The following is a 17,520-nucleotide window of genomic DNA, read 5'->3' on the forward strand; positions in this document are numbered from 1 at the left end:
TTTCCTTATGTGAAACTTATCCGAAAAACAGAGAGATTCCAACCTGAAGATCCTGAAGCTTGTAGCCAGAAAAGTGTCCCTGGAATATGTGAGGCTGAGAATAATCAAAATTAATTAGGAATACACATGAAGAATCTTTGTTTTTAAAGGTTTAAGTAGTTAGACATCTTGCAAATCAGATTACTTGTGTGATGAGAACTCAAAGAAAACCAACATGGACACTGAGAGAACATGCAGAACTCAGCACCAACAGTAACCTGAGCTCAGGATTGAACCCAGGACCCTGAATCTGTAAGGATTCAGCTTTACACTCACTCTCCGGTTTAACATCATGTAAACACCACTGGTGTGTTGGACGCTGCACAGCAAGTCTGTAATTCCTTCTTCTAGAAGTCCCTGTCTAAAGCATCTTTGGGTGAAAGGCACCACTTCTTGAGGTCCTGGTTGACCAGCTTACACCAGGACTTGTGGGGACGGCCCTTTCTCCTTGATCTGCCCATCTGCTGGGACATGACCCTACCAATACAAGAGGTGCTCTGATGGACATGGCCAAACCATTGTAGGCGCTTATATCAAAGGTTGACATCATCGGGCTTCATGCTACACATCCATCTCAGCATTGTTCTCTCATTCCTCTCTAGGCGCTTCATGTCCACGCATCTCAGAGGCCAACTCTCACTAGCATACAGCATAGCACTCCTTACACAGCAGTTGTAGATGCGGCCATGAGTACGGAAAGTACGTCTCCAGCATGATAAGAGGGGGAGCAATTCCCTGAGCTTTCCCCAGGCTGCTCTGGTTCTCGTGATCGTGGCTAGCTCACATCCTCCACCAGGGCATAAGGTGTCACCAAGGTAATGGAGTCAACTGAATCTAGGACATGTTCACCAACAGGAACTTGGTTACAAGGCCTGGCATCAATTGGATGGGCAAGACCAAGACATCTGTTGCACCTGAAGGTGCAGTAAGATTTAAACCAACTACTGCAAATATACCACCAATATTGGATGAATTATTAAGCAACATATTGGTATCTATTTATTCAACAAAAAAGGAAGAAAAAAATCTATCCAGGTAACTTACCAACTCCACTACACTGACAGAAAAAAAAAATGCAGAGACACCAGTTCTTTCTCTACTGCCTCCTCCAGTTTCACATGATTTCAGCAGTAGAGACACGGTATCTCCTTGGCTCCAACCAACATGGTGACACAATGAAGAATGGCTACATTTGTGGAAGCTTGTTGGGATAAGGATCCAGCTGATGTCCACCTGCAGATCCTGGATGGGAAACTTTCATTCATTTCTACTCAAGTCACAGAATCCAGGAAATTCCAATCAGCAATCCAGTCCAATCCAATCCAGGTTTGTTGCTTTTCTTGGGTTGGGATCTTAGAGAGCCATTGAGAACTTCAAATGGAGTCCTGAGAAACTCATTCGCTCATTTCTTCCAACTTGTCCCATTTATGTATGTGGGGTCACTGACATGTGGACCCTCTTGATCCACAAGTCATATTAATTGGAGCCGGATGCATTTCCTCCTGCAACCCTCCCATTTCCAGGCTTGGGAAACAACGATTCACACCTATGGACAATTTGGAGTAGCAATTTAGCCTAACTGCATGTCTTTCGACTGTGGGAGGAAACTGGAGCACCCAGAGGAAACCCACACAGACACGGGGAGAACATACAAACTCCATGCAGAAAGGCCCCCACCAGCCATGAGGTTCAAACCCAGAACCTTCTTGCTGTGAGACAACAGTGATAACGACTACATCACTGTGCCACCCAAATTAAAGCTAGACGGCCTTTCGATTTCATAAAATCAGTGAAATTTAGTTCCATCTGAAATGTGGTGATTGTTATATATGTTTATTTCTGTAATATCTCACAAAATATCAGGCCATTCTGTGGCTGGGAAGTTATTTAATTTGAGGGGATTAAAGCAAATAATGTGCATGAAATTGCTCGCTTTGTGCAGTCAAGCAGACAGAGGAAGTCCGTGTGCGCATGCGCAGGTTTACCTTCTTCTTCTTCTTTTGGGTTTTACGGCAACTGGCATCCACAGTGTTGCATTACTGCCATCTACAGGTTCACATTTGAGCGTGCACTGACAGTTCCATCATTCTGTCGCTAAACGAACAGCTGATCACACCGAGGTGCTCGCTGAGCGCCCATATTTATTAGTTTGGTCCTGCGTTTCCTTTCCTTCATATATAACATAACGTCTTTTCTTCTCGCTTTCCGTGACTGTAGTCGGTCTTTCATGGTGCATTCGCACACTCACGTCCTCCATTTTTCTCTCCTGTTTCAAATTTTTATCCCACAATGCCTTGCGCAAACGGGGAAAGCCCACCACATGATGTGATGCATGATGTAATATCTTGTATTGGGTCATGGTGAAGCAGGAAAAAATAGCGGAGAATTTAGGGCCACGTGGAGATAAATTCATTAATTGTTCTACTTTTAAAAAAACGAATAAAATTGGAAGTCTGTGATTCGAATTCAGTCACTTTCAGTCACTAAACAAAAATAACTGGGTGTCAGGGAAAATTCTTTTTATGACCTACACTTGAAAAATCTGAAAGGCAATACAGCTTTAAGCCCTGGATCTTCTTCAAAGATCCAAAGATGATCTTGAGTGAAAGTCAAAAAGTATTTACATTGCAACCAACTGAACATTTCAAGAGTAAAAAGTACATCTTTGACCTGATCAGTGATTAACAATGGGGGGGGGTAGCTTGCAAGTATATTTTCCAAATTTAAAACTAACTGTGAATTTTATTGGGGGAAAAAATATTTAGAAAAACAAAAATCCAAATGATTGGCTTTGAAGCTGGACTATAGAAATATACCTAAAGTCCATCATGGAATTTTTTTTTATATTTTTAGTACATCGAAGGTGAAAATGAAAGGAGTAAATAGTATGATTTTGCAAAGTTAACTTGAATAAGATTAATTATTGAATTTGAGTAAAAGACAAATCTTCCAAATACAAAAGAAGTTACATTAAGTACAACCTTCCCACTTCTGCTGACAGGAAGTAGATCCACATTCGTATCAGTGGAACATTAATGTCGCCCAGTGTTAACTTCAAACAGCTTTTTGCCACTCTTGAGAACCTGGTCACCTTTTATCTTCACCTGATCTGACGGAGAACGTCCAAATCCCAACTTTCCTCTGAGTGAATGAACCGAGGTTAAGTCTGGCAGTACGGATCTGATCGGGTCATCGGCCCAGTTCATTCTTCAAGGAATTAGTCTTTATTTCAGCACTGACCCTGAGATAAAGCTCACTCTGAGGCTGTAATCCTCTACCCAGTACAGTGCAGAGTAGAGTTTCCCTTCCTGCAGGTCAATTAGCCTCCCTTTTTTCCCCTAAATTCGCCCTTTCCTGTGTTTACATCGATCTCAAATAAGCAAAAACAGAAACAATGACTCAGAGAGAAAAGTTACTCCTTTACTATCTATTTTTTTTTCAGAATGCTGATGGATATGCTTCATGATTCACACTTTAATGTCGGGTAATCATTAGTTTGCTAAGAGCAAATATCAACCTGAAGAGGTTAAAAAAAAAAAATCAGTGGTCAAGCAGAAAAGTTTTGGAAGAAGGACACTTTGAGAAATATTCAGACTATGTGAAAAATCCTGGACTGTCCTGGGAGTGGGTGGAGGAATGCATCAACACTCGCGGTGAGAAGTAGCGGTCACACACAGCTCGCTCTCCAAACTGTTCTCCAGGCCGAGCAGGGTCAAGCACCCACCAACAAAAGACAACATTCCTCCTGACTCCAAACGGCATCACTACCAACACCACCGATTTTAACTCTTACCTTCAGACGAGGTCAATATGAACCACTTAACACTTTGACAAAAAGCTGAACCATGCTACAGATGATTTCTCCAACAGGAAACAGAATCACGAATGGAATAAACCACTCCGAGTGGTGCTTTGATAGTGAAATGAAGCAGAGCTACTGTTATCACTCTGAGGTTTATTACTGTCCGAGAACAGCATGTGTTTTATTCCTCGTACACTACACCAATTATGAATCCAATATGAACACACTGAAGATGTACAATTTTTCCCAAACATTTTAAGAAGAAGAAACCTTTATTTGTCACATGCACACTTCAAGCACAGTGAAATTCATCCTCTGCATTTAACCCATCTGAAGCAGTGAACACACGCACACACCCAGAGCAGTGGGCAGCCACACTAGAGCACCTGGGGAGCAGTCAGGGGTTCGGTACCTTGCTCAAGGGCACTTCAGCCCAAGGCCGCCCCACGTTAACCTAACTGCATGTCTTTGTGGGAAACCAGAGTACCCAGAGGAAACCCACGCAGAGAACATGCAAACTCCACACAAAAAGGCCCTCGCCGGCCACGAACCTGGAACCTTCTTGGTGTGAGGCGACCGTGCTAACCACTACACCACCGTGCCACCCCTAGATACTTTCTAAATATTCATAAAGTTCAGGTTAGGATTTGGACCATTTTCCAGGCTTCCCTCCAAAACCTCCCAAGAAACCTGCAAAATAAAAAAAACATATGCTATATGCCAGGGATTTTAACCGGTGGGCATTGCTTCCAGTCATCACTGGGGTCAGGCTGAGACTGTTTATGACACACCACATTTCTGTCCCAGATACATTTCAGACGAAATCTAAATTTGTTCTTGTTTACTCATGTCAACAGCTTTACAGATTCCATCACCGCATCATTCTGTGGGAAAGTATAATGTAATTTTAAAAATATTGTTGCTGTAGAGTCCTTGAGACCCCAAACACACAGGAAGTGAAGAATCTGAGCCAAACATGATGATTACAAAAAAAAAGCAAAATATTAACATTCTAAAGATGGTCTAGATGAATGGCACCACCACAGGGTTAAGAGAAGCAGTGTATTCGGGTCAGGATTAGCGAGCTGGGTCCAATCCAAGCCGAGCTGAACCACACAGGACCCGGAATGCAGTAATCACACACGCAAGAGCAGCCGCCCTCTTAATCTTCACTCGCTCTTTCATCATTTCCCCAAAGATTTCCAAATGCTTCACTTGAGATTCGCAAAAGGAGTGGAGGGGGAAAAAAAGCATTTAATTATGGAGTAGTGTACTATTCTCAAGTCTTTTTTCACCACTGAGTAATCCCACAATGCAGGAATTCACTATTTAAATATCGAGATCAGATGCTTTTCATGTCCACTTTTCCCCCCAGACTAATTCATCCCAAAGCCAAAATCTACTCATGAGCCTGGATTAGCCTATAGCTTTATATGGAGCTTTATAGAGTGCCCATGCAGAAGTGAAATGACAGATTTGGAGTTCCCCCTCCCTAAAAAGGTAGCTCCGCTCTCCATCTGTCCCTCTCTACATTTCTATTTGGTGGATGTTTTTTTTTTATCCAGTAAGATTAAAAAGTTATGCCAAGTGAAGATCTGACCATTTAAGGGTTAAAATTGGCTCTCTGGAAGTCCAGGGCTTTGAACTTACAGCTACCATGCCTCTTTCTACCTCTTTCCCTCTCTCTTATTCCCTCTCTCTAAATAGAGCTTAAAGAAAAACCTCAAAAAAGGTCTCAACCTCACCAAAATCCAACCCAACCATTAGTTAAGCTTGCTTAAGTAGTGCTAATAAGATACAACATTGCAAACAGAAAAGAACAGCCAATAAAATGACCCACAATGCCTTCAATATCGAGGTAACCCGTGTTATTTTCACTGTAATTTGCGCAATCTTTTCAGGATCTGGAATCTGTCCATAAATCACCTCCAGATACAAAAGGTTAGTGACCGAGTGGACAACGGCAAACACATCTGGCAAGAGAGCTAAACATATCACAGCTGAATCCAACACATCATTCACAGGAGCTACAGAATAAATAACAAAGAGCAAGTTTGTATCATGAAAATTGCCCAGCCCCTTTAAAGGACATGGGACATGAAACATAAATGCACGCTATATCAGTTTCTTTCCATTAAAAATATGAAATAATTGCACCAACAAATACAAAATTATCTATTAAATTCAGCAAAATCGTTATATTCGTGATGATTATATGGCATTTCTGCTCGAGCTCCGATATGCATATTTTACAACCGGAAGAGCCGCTGTCACGTGATCATACGTCACAAAAACTTTCGGGTACAGCACAAGCGGGTAGATGAATATGGAGAAGTGTGAATCGTGATGATGACGAATGCGACAAAATAGTTTTTGTGTCTTGGATGACAAGAAAATTGTTTCGTTTTTAGAGTGTTTAACGTACATTGAACATCATGGTGTATTGCGACCTCCCAGTCAGTCAGATGCGCTGTCACTCCTGTTAGCAATGTAGCTAGGCTCAGCATGGCCAATGGTATTTTTTGGGGCTGTAGTTAGATGCGACCAAACTCTTCCACGTTTTTCCTGTTTACATAGGTTTATATGACCAGTGACATGAAACAAAGTTCAGTTACACAAATTGAAACGTGGCGATTTTCTATGCTATGGAAAGTCCGCACTATAATGACAGGCGTACTAACACCTTCTGCGCGCTTCGACAGCGCATTGATACCTTCACTCGGAGTTGTACCATTATTTTTTAGACAGGGCGGACGGACCAGGGCATTCGCCCGCCTGGCCGTGCCCGACGAGGAGCGCTCTCGGCCGGCTTGGGAGGCAGACGGCAGCCCCTCCTGGAAGTGTAGTTTTACCATGGGCCTCATGCGGAAAAATGCCGAGGTGCATTCGCTAAGCGACTGAAAGCCGAGGTAAGGATTAGTATTATAATTTTGGGTGTATCAATTATTGATTATCATAATTCTGACTCGTTTTGCCATTTTGAATGTTTTCATCTCGGACTCTGGAAGCATTGTATCTCAATCAATCTCGAAAAATATCAGCAAAAAAAACTAGCTTGCAGCGGACTTTAGCTAGATCTATGATGAACTTTCAATGTATGATACAAAAATAATACTTCTTTCAACAGATCATTAGCCTTTGAGCAGAATTGTTTTTAACTTACCAGGAAGTGTTATCGAGCTGACCGCTTTCAGTTTCATGGGGACTGAATGAACTCTCAGTCTCAGAATCATCTGACCCGTCAGAGTAAAGACAAGATCCATGTTCATGTGAATTTCCAGCTATCGGTTCGAATTGATAGGGTCTAACTTCACATCTCTGTGAAACATCGGGAATGTCACTGTCGATGGTGTCCATTTCGGTAACCTGTTTACATTAGATTCCCAAGCGCTGGCTCCTTGGAAAGTTTTTGTGACGTCACGGGTCACGTGACCACCTAGCTCATTAACGAATCCTTGTTTTACGCTGATTTATAAAAAAGTTGAATAATGTGATGATTTTCACATTTTTGACGCCCTGCAGTGATTTAGATGGCATTTCTTATGTCCTTTATACATAATTATACCCAGAAAAAAATCCATGTCCCATGTCCTTTAAGATATTGCATTTAAAATGCTACTGTACCTCCATCAGAGCAATGTTTCTTTCCAGAATCTTCCTCAAACTGTCATGGGATTCCTTCAATTTTGTACAAAATAACCTTACAGGCTAACATCTGCTACAACTTGGCCTAGTGATTAGTGTGTCTACATCCTGACCAGGAGATTGTGAGTTCTACTCACGGTTGGGTTATACCAAAGACCATCATAAAAATGGTATCTACTACCAGCTGATGAGGCCACAAGCTTGTATGGTTACCAGAAGACCACCCTTCTGCTGTAACCCTAGCAATGTAATAAGAAAGAGGCTGAGGGCTATAGAAACAGAGATCGATGCTGCCCTATGCACCTTAAGGGCCTGGTTAGTACTGGGATGGGAGACTGCCTGGGAAGACCAGGTCCTGGCATGGGAGGGACTCGACTTGATAACATCTGTTTGAACATGATTGAGTTTATCTGAGGATTTTTGCACATGATGCCTAAAATTGTTGCCTATACAAACAAACTCCTGAATAGAACACAGAGACAGAGATGATATCTTTATGTATCATTGATAAGACTGAGAACAACAATGTTGGGGTGGTTTCAACCCTTACGATATCTGAGTGTGAGGATTTTAGTGATTTGCCCCCTGTAATAACAAATCGGCATTTAGCTATTGTTAGAACTTTGAGACTAAGAATATTTAAGCTACCACCATTGTTATAACTTCAGAAATAATAACTTTGGATCTTCAAGCATTGTAAATACTTTTGGCCTAAGAACAATAGGGGTTCAACTAATTTTTTTTAGCCTTACAACTGAGAACTTTGAGGTCTAAGCCCTTATTACAACTTTTGAGAGTGAGGACTTTGGGGGGTTGACCACTGTAATAACTTTGAGGTTTTAGCCATGGTGAAATCTTTAGGACCAAGAATTTTGGAGCTACCACCATTGTTATAACTTTGAAACCAAGAGCTTTGGATCTTCAACCCCTGTAATTACTTTTAGATTGATGACATTTAGGGTTCAATGAATTTATAGCTTTAGAACAGAGAAATCAGTATTGCAACCATTGTTTTAACTTAACCAATTTTCTTTGGGTCTTTGGGTCTGAGAAATTTAAGAGCCTCAGTCCTTATATGTTGGATATTAGGATGGTAATTGTATGTTGTGTTGTATGTGTGTTGTATGTATCATACTATGACCAAACACCAAGAAAAATTCCTCATACATTTAAAGTCAAAGTCCCTCCCTTGCCTGGACCTGGTCTTCCCAGGAAGTCTCCTGTCTTTGTACTAACCAGACCCTTAAGGCGCATTGGGCGGCGCCAATCTCCATATTTATAGCCTTCTGCCTCCAGCGTATTACATAGTGTGGGTTACAGTGAGGGGCCGGTCCTCTCATAACTGTAAGAGTTTGACTCCCTACTCACATCTGTACTGTAGTGTGCCTCACTAGATAGCAGTAGGTACCATTTTTTGATGGTCTTTGGTATAACCCAACTACAAGTAGAACTTGTGATCTCCCAATCAAGACGCGGACACGCTAACCATGAAGCCAGCTCACAGTCACATTTAAAAGTATATGGCGAATAAAAATGATTCTGATCCTACCTTTGGCAAGGACACCACTATAATAACTCAGAGGGAAACTTTGAGACTGAGTACACTGGGGGTCCAACCACTGTTGGAGCTTTGGAGCTGTCACCATTGTTGACCATTACTTTCACACTGAGAATGTTGGGAGTTCATCCAATTTTATAGCTTTGGGATTTAGAACCCTTATTATAACTATGAGGGTGATGGTACTGTGGTACTGACCACTGTAATAATGTTGAGGATTCAGCTATGGTGAAAACTTTGGGACTGAGAACACTGGGTTCAAACCACTGGTAAAACTTTGGGACCTATAATTTTGGAGCTACTATAGCTATGGACTTTGAAAATGAGACTCCTGGACATTCAAGCATGGTAATACATTTTATTAAATTTCACACTGAGAATAATGGGGGTTCTACCAACGTACTATTTTAGGAACTGGGAACATTGGGGGTCTATTATCCAGCCATTGTTTTAACTTCAGAAATGAGAACTTTGGATCTTCAAGCATTGTAATTACCTTTGGACTATGAACAATGCCGGTCCAACCAATTTTATAGTTTTGAGATGGAGAAATTTGAGATCTGAACCATTATGATAGCTTTGAGACTGGGCTTCTAAAGAATTTGACCACTGTAATAACTTTGAAGCTTCAGCCATTGTGAATATTGAGACTGAGAACTTTGGGGGACCAATAACAACCACTGCTATAACTTTGAAATGAGAACAATTTTGTCATCATTCTGGACTGACAACTCTCAGGGCTCAACCCTAATGAGAAGTTTGAGAGGTTCTAAGAGGTTTGACCACTGTAATAACTTTGATGGCTCAGCAGCTGTGAAAACTGACTGAATTGCGGGGAGTGCAACTATTATTAGAAGAATCTGAACCACAACCATTGATATAACAACAGAAATAAGAACTTTGGATCTATAACTACTGTATTTACTTTCAGACTGAGAACACTGAGGGTTCAACCAAAGTGATAGATTTGGGTTACAGAACTTTAGGGCTGCAACCACTCTTCGATCTTTGGGACCCATAATTTTGGAGGTACAGGCCTTATTCTAACTTTAGACATGAGAACTTTGGCTCGAGCACTGTAATTACTTTTGGCATGTCATTGAGGATCCAAACAATTTTAAAGCTTTGAGACTGAGAACGTTGGAGTCTCGTCAATTACACAAGTTTGAGTGTTCAACCATTGTGAAAACTTTGAGACTGAGAAATCTGGAGGTAGATTATTAGAACAAAAATTTGATCTACCACCATTGATATAACTTTGGAAAGGAGGACTTTGGATATTCGTGGCATTCTAATTACTGTTCTGACTGAACAATAACGTTTAAACCAATTTTATGATGCTGGGACTGAGAACTTTTGATAAAAACCCATATTATTTTGTTGGAAACAAGAACTTCAGGGCTACAACCACTGTTTTAACATTGGGGTTCAGAACTATGAGGGTTCAACTATTGTTTTCATTTTTGGAGTAAGAAAGCTAGAGCTTCAACTCGTGTAATAACTTCAGGATTGATGGTACTGGAGATTCAGCCACACTGATATCTTCTGAAGTGACAACTTTAAGCTATTATAATAGCTGTAAAAACTTTGATGCTGCAACCATTGTGATACCTTTGGTACTAAGAACACTGGGGGTTCCACCACAGCAATAACTTTGCAATTGAGAATATTAGGGGTTCCACCACAGAATTTTGAGACTGAGAACTTTTAAGGTTTCTTAATCACTGTAAACAAACAGTGAAATAAATACAGTAAACAGCAGCTCACCTTTGGAGTTAAACGCTTCCTTGAGATGAAGCAGCACATCGGCAAATTTCCGTACATCACTGACAAGCTGCATGATGTATTCCGGGTCAGAGCTGATCGAGCTCAGCGAGTCACTCTTCATCGAGCCAGGTCTGGAACCTGATCCTGAACCCAGGGGAAAGAAGTGTGAGCCGGAGAATCGCGTAATGCCCACACTTGAACGTTTGTTTCCCAGACTGCTTTGCTGCAGCATCCCGCTGGCAAACATCCCAGCTGCAGCCAGCTCGCTTTGGATGAGCGAAACTGCAACCTCACTTTGATTTAATCAGATTCCACGCACGTCCTCAGTGGTGGTAGTGGTTCCTGGAAACAGAACAGGTATTACACACATACCCATGATCTTCAGAACCAGACACCTGCACTGCTAGAACCCAAGCAGCTTTATCTTGTTTGATATGAACAGGAACAACACTAAACCATGTACAGGTCTATGAAACATGCCAGTCCTCAATGGGTCATGGTACAATTTTCAAGGTTAGTTAGCTGCTAAACTGTTGGGTTGTTGGGTTCAGTCATTGTGAAAACATTGGGAGACCAACAATTGTTAAAACTTTGGAACCAAGAATTTTCAAGCATCCACAGTTATTTATTAAACAGTAAAATCAAAGCACAGTAAATCTTTTATGTAGACCTTTAACCAATCAGGGTCAAAGCATCACAGCACATCACCGTCTTCAATAGAAGGTAAGGTGAGCATCACACTAAATACGCTCTCTGGAAGTTAAGATGGTCTTAACATTGTAATGCTTTTCAGAAACTCAGCCTAGTTGTTTAATGTTCATCACAGAAACCATGATTCCACCAGGCCCATAATAATGTGATATAGGGTGAATGGGGTGGGGCTTTCAGGAGGCCAGTTAATATTGGAGAGTTCAAAATATTAAAATTTTCATATTTTGATTGGATCATGGCGGCACGGTGGTGTAGTGGTTAGCGCTGTCGCCTCACAGCAAGAAGGTCCGGGTTCGAGCCCAGCGGCTGATGAGGGCCTTTCTGTGCGGAGTTTGCATGTTCTCCCCGTGTCCGCGTGGGTTTCCTCTGGGTGCTCCGGTTTCCCCCACAGTCCAAAGACATGCAGGTTAGGTTAACTGGTGACTCTAAATTGAGCGTAGGTGTGAATGTGAGTGTGAATGGTTGTCTGTGTCTATGTGTCAGCCCTGTGATGACCTGGCGACTTGTCCAGGGTGTACCCCGCCTTTCGCCCGTAGTCAGCTGGGATAGGCTCCAGCTTGCCTGCGACCCTGTAGAACAGGATAAAGCGGCTAGAGATAATGAGATGAGATGAGATGATTGGATCATAAAAAAAATTTTCTTTTGGTGGTGGTACGGTGGTGTAGTGGTTAGCACTGTCACCTCACAGCAAGAAGGTTCTGGGTTCGAGCCCAGTGGCTGACGGGGGCCTTTCTGTGTGGAGTTTTCATGTTCTGCCTGTGTCTGTGTGGGTTTCTTCCAGGCACCCTGGTTTCCCTCACAGTCCAAAGACATGCAGGTTAGGCTAACTGGTGGCTCTAAATTGACGTAGGTGCGAATGGTTGTTTGTCTCTATGTGTCAGTCCTGTGATGATCTGGCGACTTGTCCAGGGTGTACCCCGCCTCTCGCCCATAGTCAACTGGGATAGGCTCCAGCTTGCCTGCGACCCTGCACAGGATAACCAATGATGGATGGACTGTTCTTTTGAACTCGTAGCAGTGTACTCTGATGTTAAAATGCTCATAAATAAAATAACAAGGTTGCAGACTTTTGGCATGAGTAAATTTATCACTGATCCACTACCTAAAGTCCCAACTGGATGGTATTTGCTCAAGGCTCGGATCTGATGATGCTCCCAGTACTACTGTTTATATGCTGTGCAAGAACATGTGCAACATACAGACATATACAGTGAGTTACCAGATTATTAGTAACTAGATTTATACACCTAATGTATAAATGTGTATAATATGCAGGAATGTAGATTCAAAATCACAAGTTTGTTGTGTATACCAATCGAGTAACTGAAACACCAGCAACTTAGTGGCACTATTTATTTTGTGTCCAACGTCTTGGTGTTTTAGATCAACATTCCAAACATTAATAGTACCTTATGACAACAGTTCAATTACAGAATCACAATAACAATACAAAATATACACAAATCACATCCAGATCTTTATCATCATAATCCTACAGTGTAAACAAGTCAGCGTTATGATCTGAATTAAGTAACACGAGTTAAACCTGCATTCCTAATCTTTTCCCAAATCCACTATAATTCATGAATGCTTATTCTATGCATTTCTACAGAACAGAACAGAACAGATCAGTCTCCAGTCTGCAGTTTTACCTCCACACTACAGCTGTGTACACTGTCTTATCACATTCCACTTTTCCTAGGGATGAACCGTTTCTGGGGGGAAATAAACAGCAGCAGAATGGAAATTCTGAGTAAACGACTGCGCTTAGATACCAGATGAGTAACAGTTGTAAATAATAAAAGCATACAAGTTGCTTTGGGTCTCAGATCTTTTCACTGCAGAGTGAAAGAAAAACTCTATCACTATATTGGAAAGCAGTTCCATTTCATTTCATTCTCCCTTATAATAATAATAATAATAATAAGAAGAAGAAGAAGAAGAAGAAGAAGAACCACTACTTTAAAGAGCTACGTTCAGAATTACTCACGTGTGAAACATTCCTGAGTTGGAAAAGGGGGGAATGTAGCAGTATTCCACAGAGTAAGACTGAGAGAGAGAGAGAGAAAAAAATAGAGAGAAAGACTCCCTCCAGTCTCCACTATCTCCACTCGTACCACGGGTAATAAACTCCACCCCCTTAACTGCCCACACACCGCCCAATGCCTGCTCAGACCCTGCCCCTTCTCCACAAGGCCACCCCTCCAAAGCAAAGACTCTTGTGTTTGAATGAAGAATAATATGAAGCCTTCAGGCAAATGTGTACACACATGGCTCTCTGAAGCAGTCAGACTCCAAATATCTCATTTCTTTATGATAAGTACTTTTATTTAAAAACAAAAAAAGCAGATTTTTAGATTTAAACTTGCCTTAAAAACAAGTCAGTGTCAGAGTTTTAAATCCATTAGGAAGAAGAAGAAGAAGAAGAAGAAGAAGAAGAAGAAGAAGAAGAAGAAGAGGAAGAAGAAGAAGATGTACAGTACAGCAGACTCCACCCCATTTGACCTGTTGTTTAAAGGGTGGATCCTTTAAAACACCATCTGATTGGTTGTAGGACAGACAGAGGAGGTGTTCCTCCAGCTCCTCCCCTTCAGGTAAATGTATGATTCATTCCATAGGCACTGCTCCAGGACTTCAGATTGTTACTCAACTGTAAAGAACTAATAGGAAAATTAATGACATAATTACGAGATTAGCATGATGACGTTGAGTCATTCAGATACTTTGAAGAGTTAAGACTCAATTTAGGGTGCTATAAAATCCCAAGGAATGATAAGATCTCCAGATGATTTTAAAGAGATTTCGGCCATCTAGTGGTGGATGATGTTATTACACTGTAGTTGAAGTCTCAGCTGTGTGTGTGGGTGTGTGTGGGTGTGTGTTCAGGGCAGGACAGAGATGATCAGATATGAGGGTTAGGAGTGTAAACAGAGATTAATTAATTGATTCATTGGAGCATTTACGTACACTTTGTTCGTGTTTGGTCTTGTTGCCTTTTAATTGCTTCACTTGACTCAAACTCTTCTTGTAGCCTTCCACAAGATTTTTCATAATACCTTGGTGTATTTTTTTTTTCTATGAGGTTCAGGTCAGCATTTTGTGATGATCACTCCAATACTCTCACCTTGTTGACTTTAAGCCATTTGGTTATAGCTTCGGAGGTTCGTTTAGGATCATTGTCCTGCTGGAAGGCTCAATTGTGACCAGGTTTTAACTTTAGATTAGATTAGATTCACTTTATTCATCCCATATCGGGGAAATTCACGTGTTACAGTAGCAAGAAAATGTCAAACAGATCTCATCTCATTATCTCTAGCCGCTTTATCCTTCTACAGGGTCGCAGGCGAGCTGGAGCCTATCCCAGCTGACTACGGGCGAAAGGCGGGGTACACCCTGGACAAGTCGCCAGGTCATCACAGGGCTGACACATAGACACAGACAACCATTCACACTCACATTCACACCTACGGTCAATTTAGAGTCACCAGTTAACCTAACCTGCATGTCTTTGGACTGTGGGGGAAACCGGAGCACCCGGAGGAAACCCACGCGGACACGGGGAGAACATGCAAACTCCACACAGAAAGGCCCTCGCCGGCCCCAGGGCTCGAACCCAGGACCTTCTTGCTGTGAGGCGACAGCGCTAACCACTACACCACCGTGCCGCCCTAAGGCCTATATTATTGCACATAATAATTGCATCGATGAGAGATGGCAGAGGTAGTAGTGGTGAAGTAGTGCAAATATAACGACAAACAGGTTATTGGTGCTACAAGTTGTCGGTGTTCTACAGTCTGACAGCAGCAGGTATGAATGACCTGCGGTCTCTCTCCTTCTTACACCGTGGGTGTAGCAGTCTACTACTAAAAGAGCTGCTTAAAGCCCCCACAGCCTCATGTAGGGGGTGAGGGGGTTATCCGTGATTGAAGTCAGCTTGGCTAACATCCTCCTCTCACCCACCACCTCAATGGAGTCCAGAGGACAGTCCAAGACTGAGCCAGCCCTTCTGACCAGTTTATTAAGTTTCTTCCTGTCCCTCTCGGAACTTCCACAGCCCCAGCAGACCACAGTGTAGAAAATCACTGATGCTACCACAGAGTCATAAAAAGTCCTAAGCAGTGTCCAGCACACACCAAAAGACCTCAGTCTTCTCAAGAGCTGGAGATGACTTTGGCCCTTCTTGTACAGGACATCTGTGTTGTTAGTCCAGTCCAGTCCAGTCCAGTTTGTTGTTGAGGTGAACACCCAGGTATTTGTACTCCTCCACGATCTCAATGTCCAAACCCTGGATGTTCACTGGTGCAATTTGAGGAGCCGTCCTTCTGAAATCGATCACCACCTCCTTTGTCTTGCTGGCGTTGATGCGCAGGTGGTTCAGTTCGCACCAGGCGACAAAGTTGGTGATGACCTCTCTGTACTCCAGATCGTCCCCCTCTGACACACGTCCAATGATGGCTGTATCATCTGAGAACTTCTGGAGGTGGCAGCTGTCTGTGTTGTAGCTGAAGTCAGATGTGTAAAGTGTAAAGAGGAAAGGAGAGAGCACTGTACCCTGTGGAGCCCCTGTGCTGCAGACTACCACATCAGACACACAGTCGCGGGGCCTCACATACTGCGGTCTGTTAATGAGGTAGTCAATGATCCATGCAGCCAGGTGGCAGTCGACACCAGCTCCATCCAGCTTCCCCTTAAGCAGTGATAGCTGGATTGTGTTGAAAGCAATGGATAAGTCAAAGAACATGATTCTCACAGTGCTCCCAGTGCCCTCCAGGTGCAAACGTGACCGGTGTAGCAGGTAAATGACAGCGTCATCCACACCAATGCCCGGTCGATATGCGAACTGCAGGGGGTCCATCTCTCTGTTCACCAGGTGTCGGAGGTGGGAGAGAACAATCCTCTCCATGATCTTCATTAGGTGAGACGTTACTGGCCTAAAGTGGTTGAGCTCCCTGGGGTGCGCAGTCTTGGGAACTGGAACCACACATGATGTTTTCCACAGAAGTGGAACTTTCTCCAGACTGAGGCTCAGGTTGAAAATGTACAGAAGAATCCCACAGAGCTGATCTGCACAGTCCTTAAGCAGTCTGGAGTTGATACCATCAGGGCCAGCAGCTTTCCTTGTCTTGATCCTCCTCAGCTCCTTCAACACCTGATCAGCTGTTATGGAGAGGTGAGGGGTGTAGCCGAGGTGTGAGTCCTGTAGAGTGAGGTCGGGGGTGGAGTATGTGGATTGGTCTGGCAGGGATCAGAGGGGGGTGATGTGGTGTGAGGAGGGAGCTGTTGGTGTCAGAGGTATTATGAGGGGAGAGGGGGGGTGGAGTGATATCACAGACCAGTCAGGACTATGGTGAGTGGGGGAGGGTGGGGTGGCACAGTCAAATCTGTTGAAAAAGAGATTCAACTCATTTGCCCACTCTTGGTCCCCAGATACAGAGCCCCTCCCTATGTCCTTTGTGTGGCCAGAGATGGTTTTCAGGCCTCTCCATACCTCTCTGGTGTTGCTCCCCTTGAGGCGGTCCTCCAGCTTCCTCCTGTAGCTGTCCTTGCCTCTCCTTATCCCCCTCTTCAGCTCCCTCTGCACTCTCCTCATCTCCTCCTTGTTGCCAGATTAAAAAAAAAAAATGCCTGATGTCTTGAGGTGATGTGCCAGTATTTCCAGATGATCCTCCTTCCTCATCATACCATCCATTTTCTTAAGTGCTTTTGTCACTTTTCCAGGAAAACGCCTCCAACAACATGATGTTATCACCCCCATGCTTCACTGTTGGGTTCTTCAGATTAAAAGCCTCACCTATTTCCTCCTCTGATCATTATAGCTAAAGAGTTCTTTGTTTGTTTCATCTGTCCAGAGAACACCCTGACAGCCTTTCAGGCCGTGTTGATGTGGGTATACACACTCTGTTACTTAATATCTCCAATTCCTTCACCAGGTCAAGTCAAGTCAAGTTTATTTGTATAGTGCTTTTAACAATAAACATTGTCACAAAGCAGCTTTACA

The 17,520-nt window shown here is 42.8% G+C and overlaps 1 protein-coding gene across 3 annotated transcripts in view; it reads right to left on the bottom strand.

Annotated features, from left to right (window-relative positions):
- Window positions 1-13,604, bottom strand: part of arhgap29a (Rho GTPase activating protein 29a) — a 115,148-nt gene extending 101,544 nt beyond the window's left edge. The window contains exons 1-3 of one of the 3 annotated variants that reach the window (XM_060922696.1): window positions 13,513-13,603; window positions 13,175-13,237; window positions 10,812-11,153 (exon numbers count right to left, since the gene is read on the bottom strand). In XM_060922696.1, the coding sequence (XP_060778679.1) occupies window positions 10,812-11,058 (247 nt within the window). In that variant the 5' untranslated portion in view covers window positions 11,059-11,153; window positions 13,175-13,237; window positions 13,513-13,603. Of the gene's footprint in view, window positions 1-10,811; window positions 11,154-13,174; window positions 13,238-13,512 lie in introns of all 3 variants that reach the window. The other 2 variants (XM_060922697.1, XM_060922695.1) reach the window with 2 other exon arrangements.
- Between the last annotated feature and the right edge of the window lie 3,916 nt (window positions 13,605-17,520).

This window comes from Neoarius graeffei, chromosome 5 (genome assembly GCF_027579695.1).
Source record: "Neoarius graeffei isolate fNeoGra1 chromosome 5, fNeoGra1.pri, whole genome shotgun sequence".
Classification (NCBI taxonomy): Eukaryota; Metazoa; Chordata; class Actinopteri; order Siluriformes; family Ariidae; genus Neoarius; species Neoarius graeffei.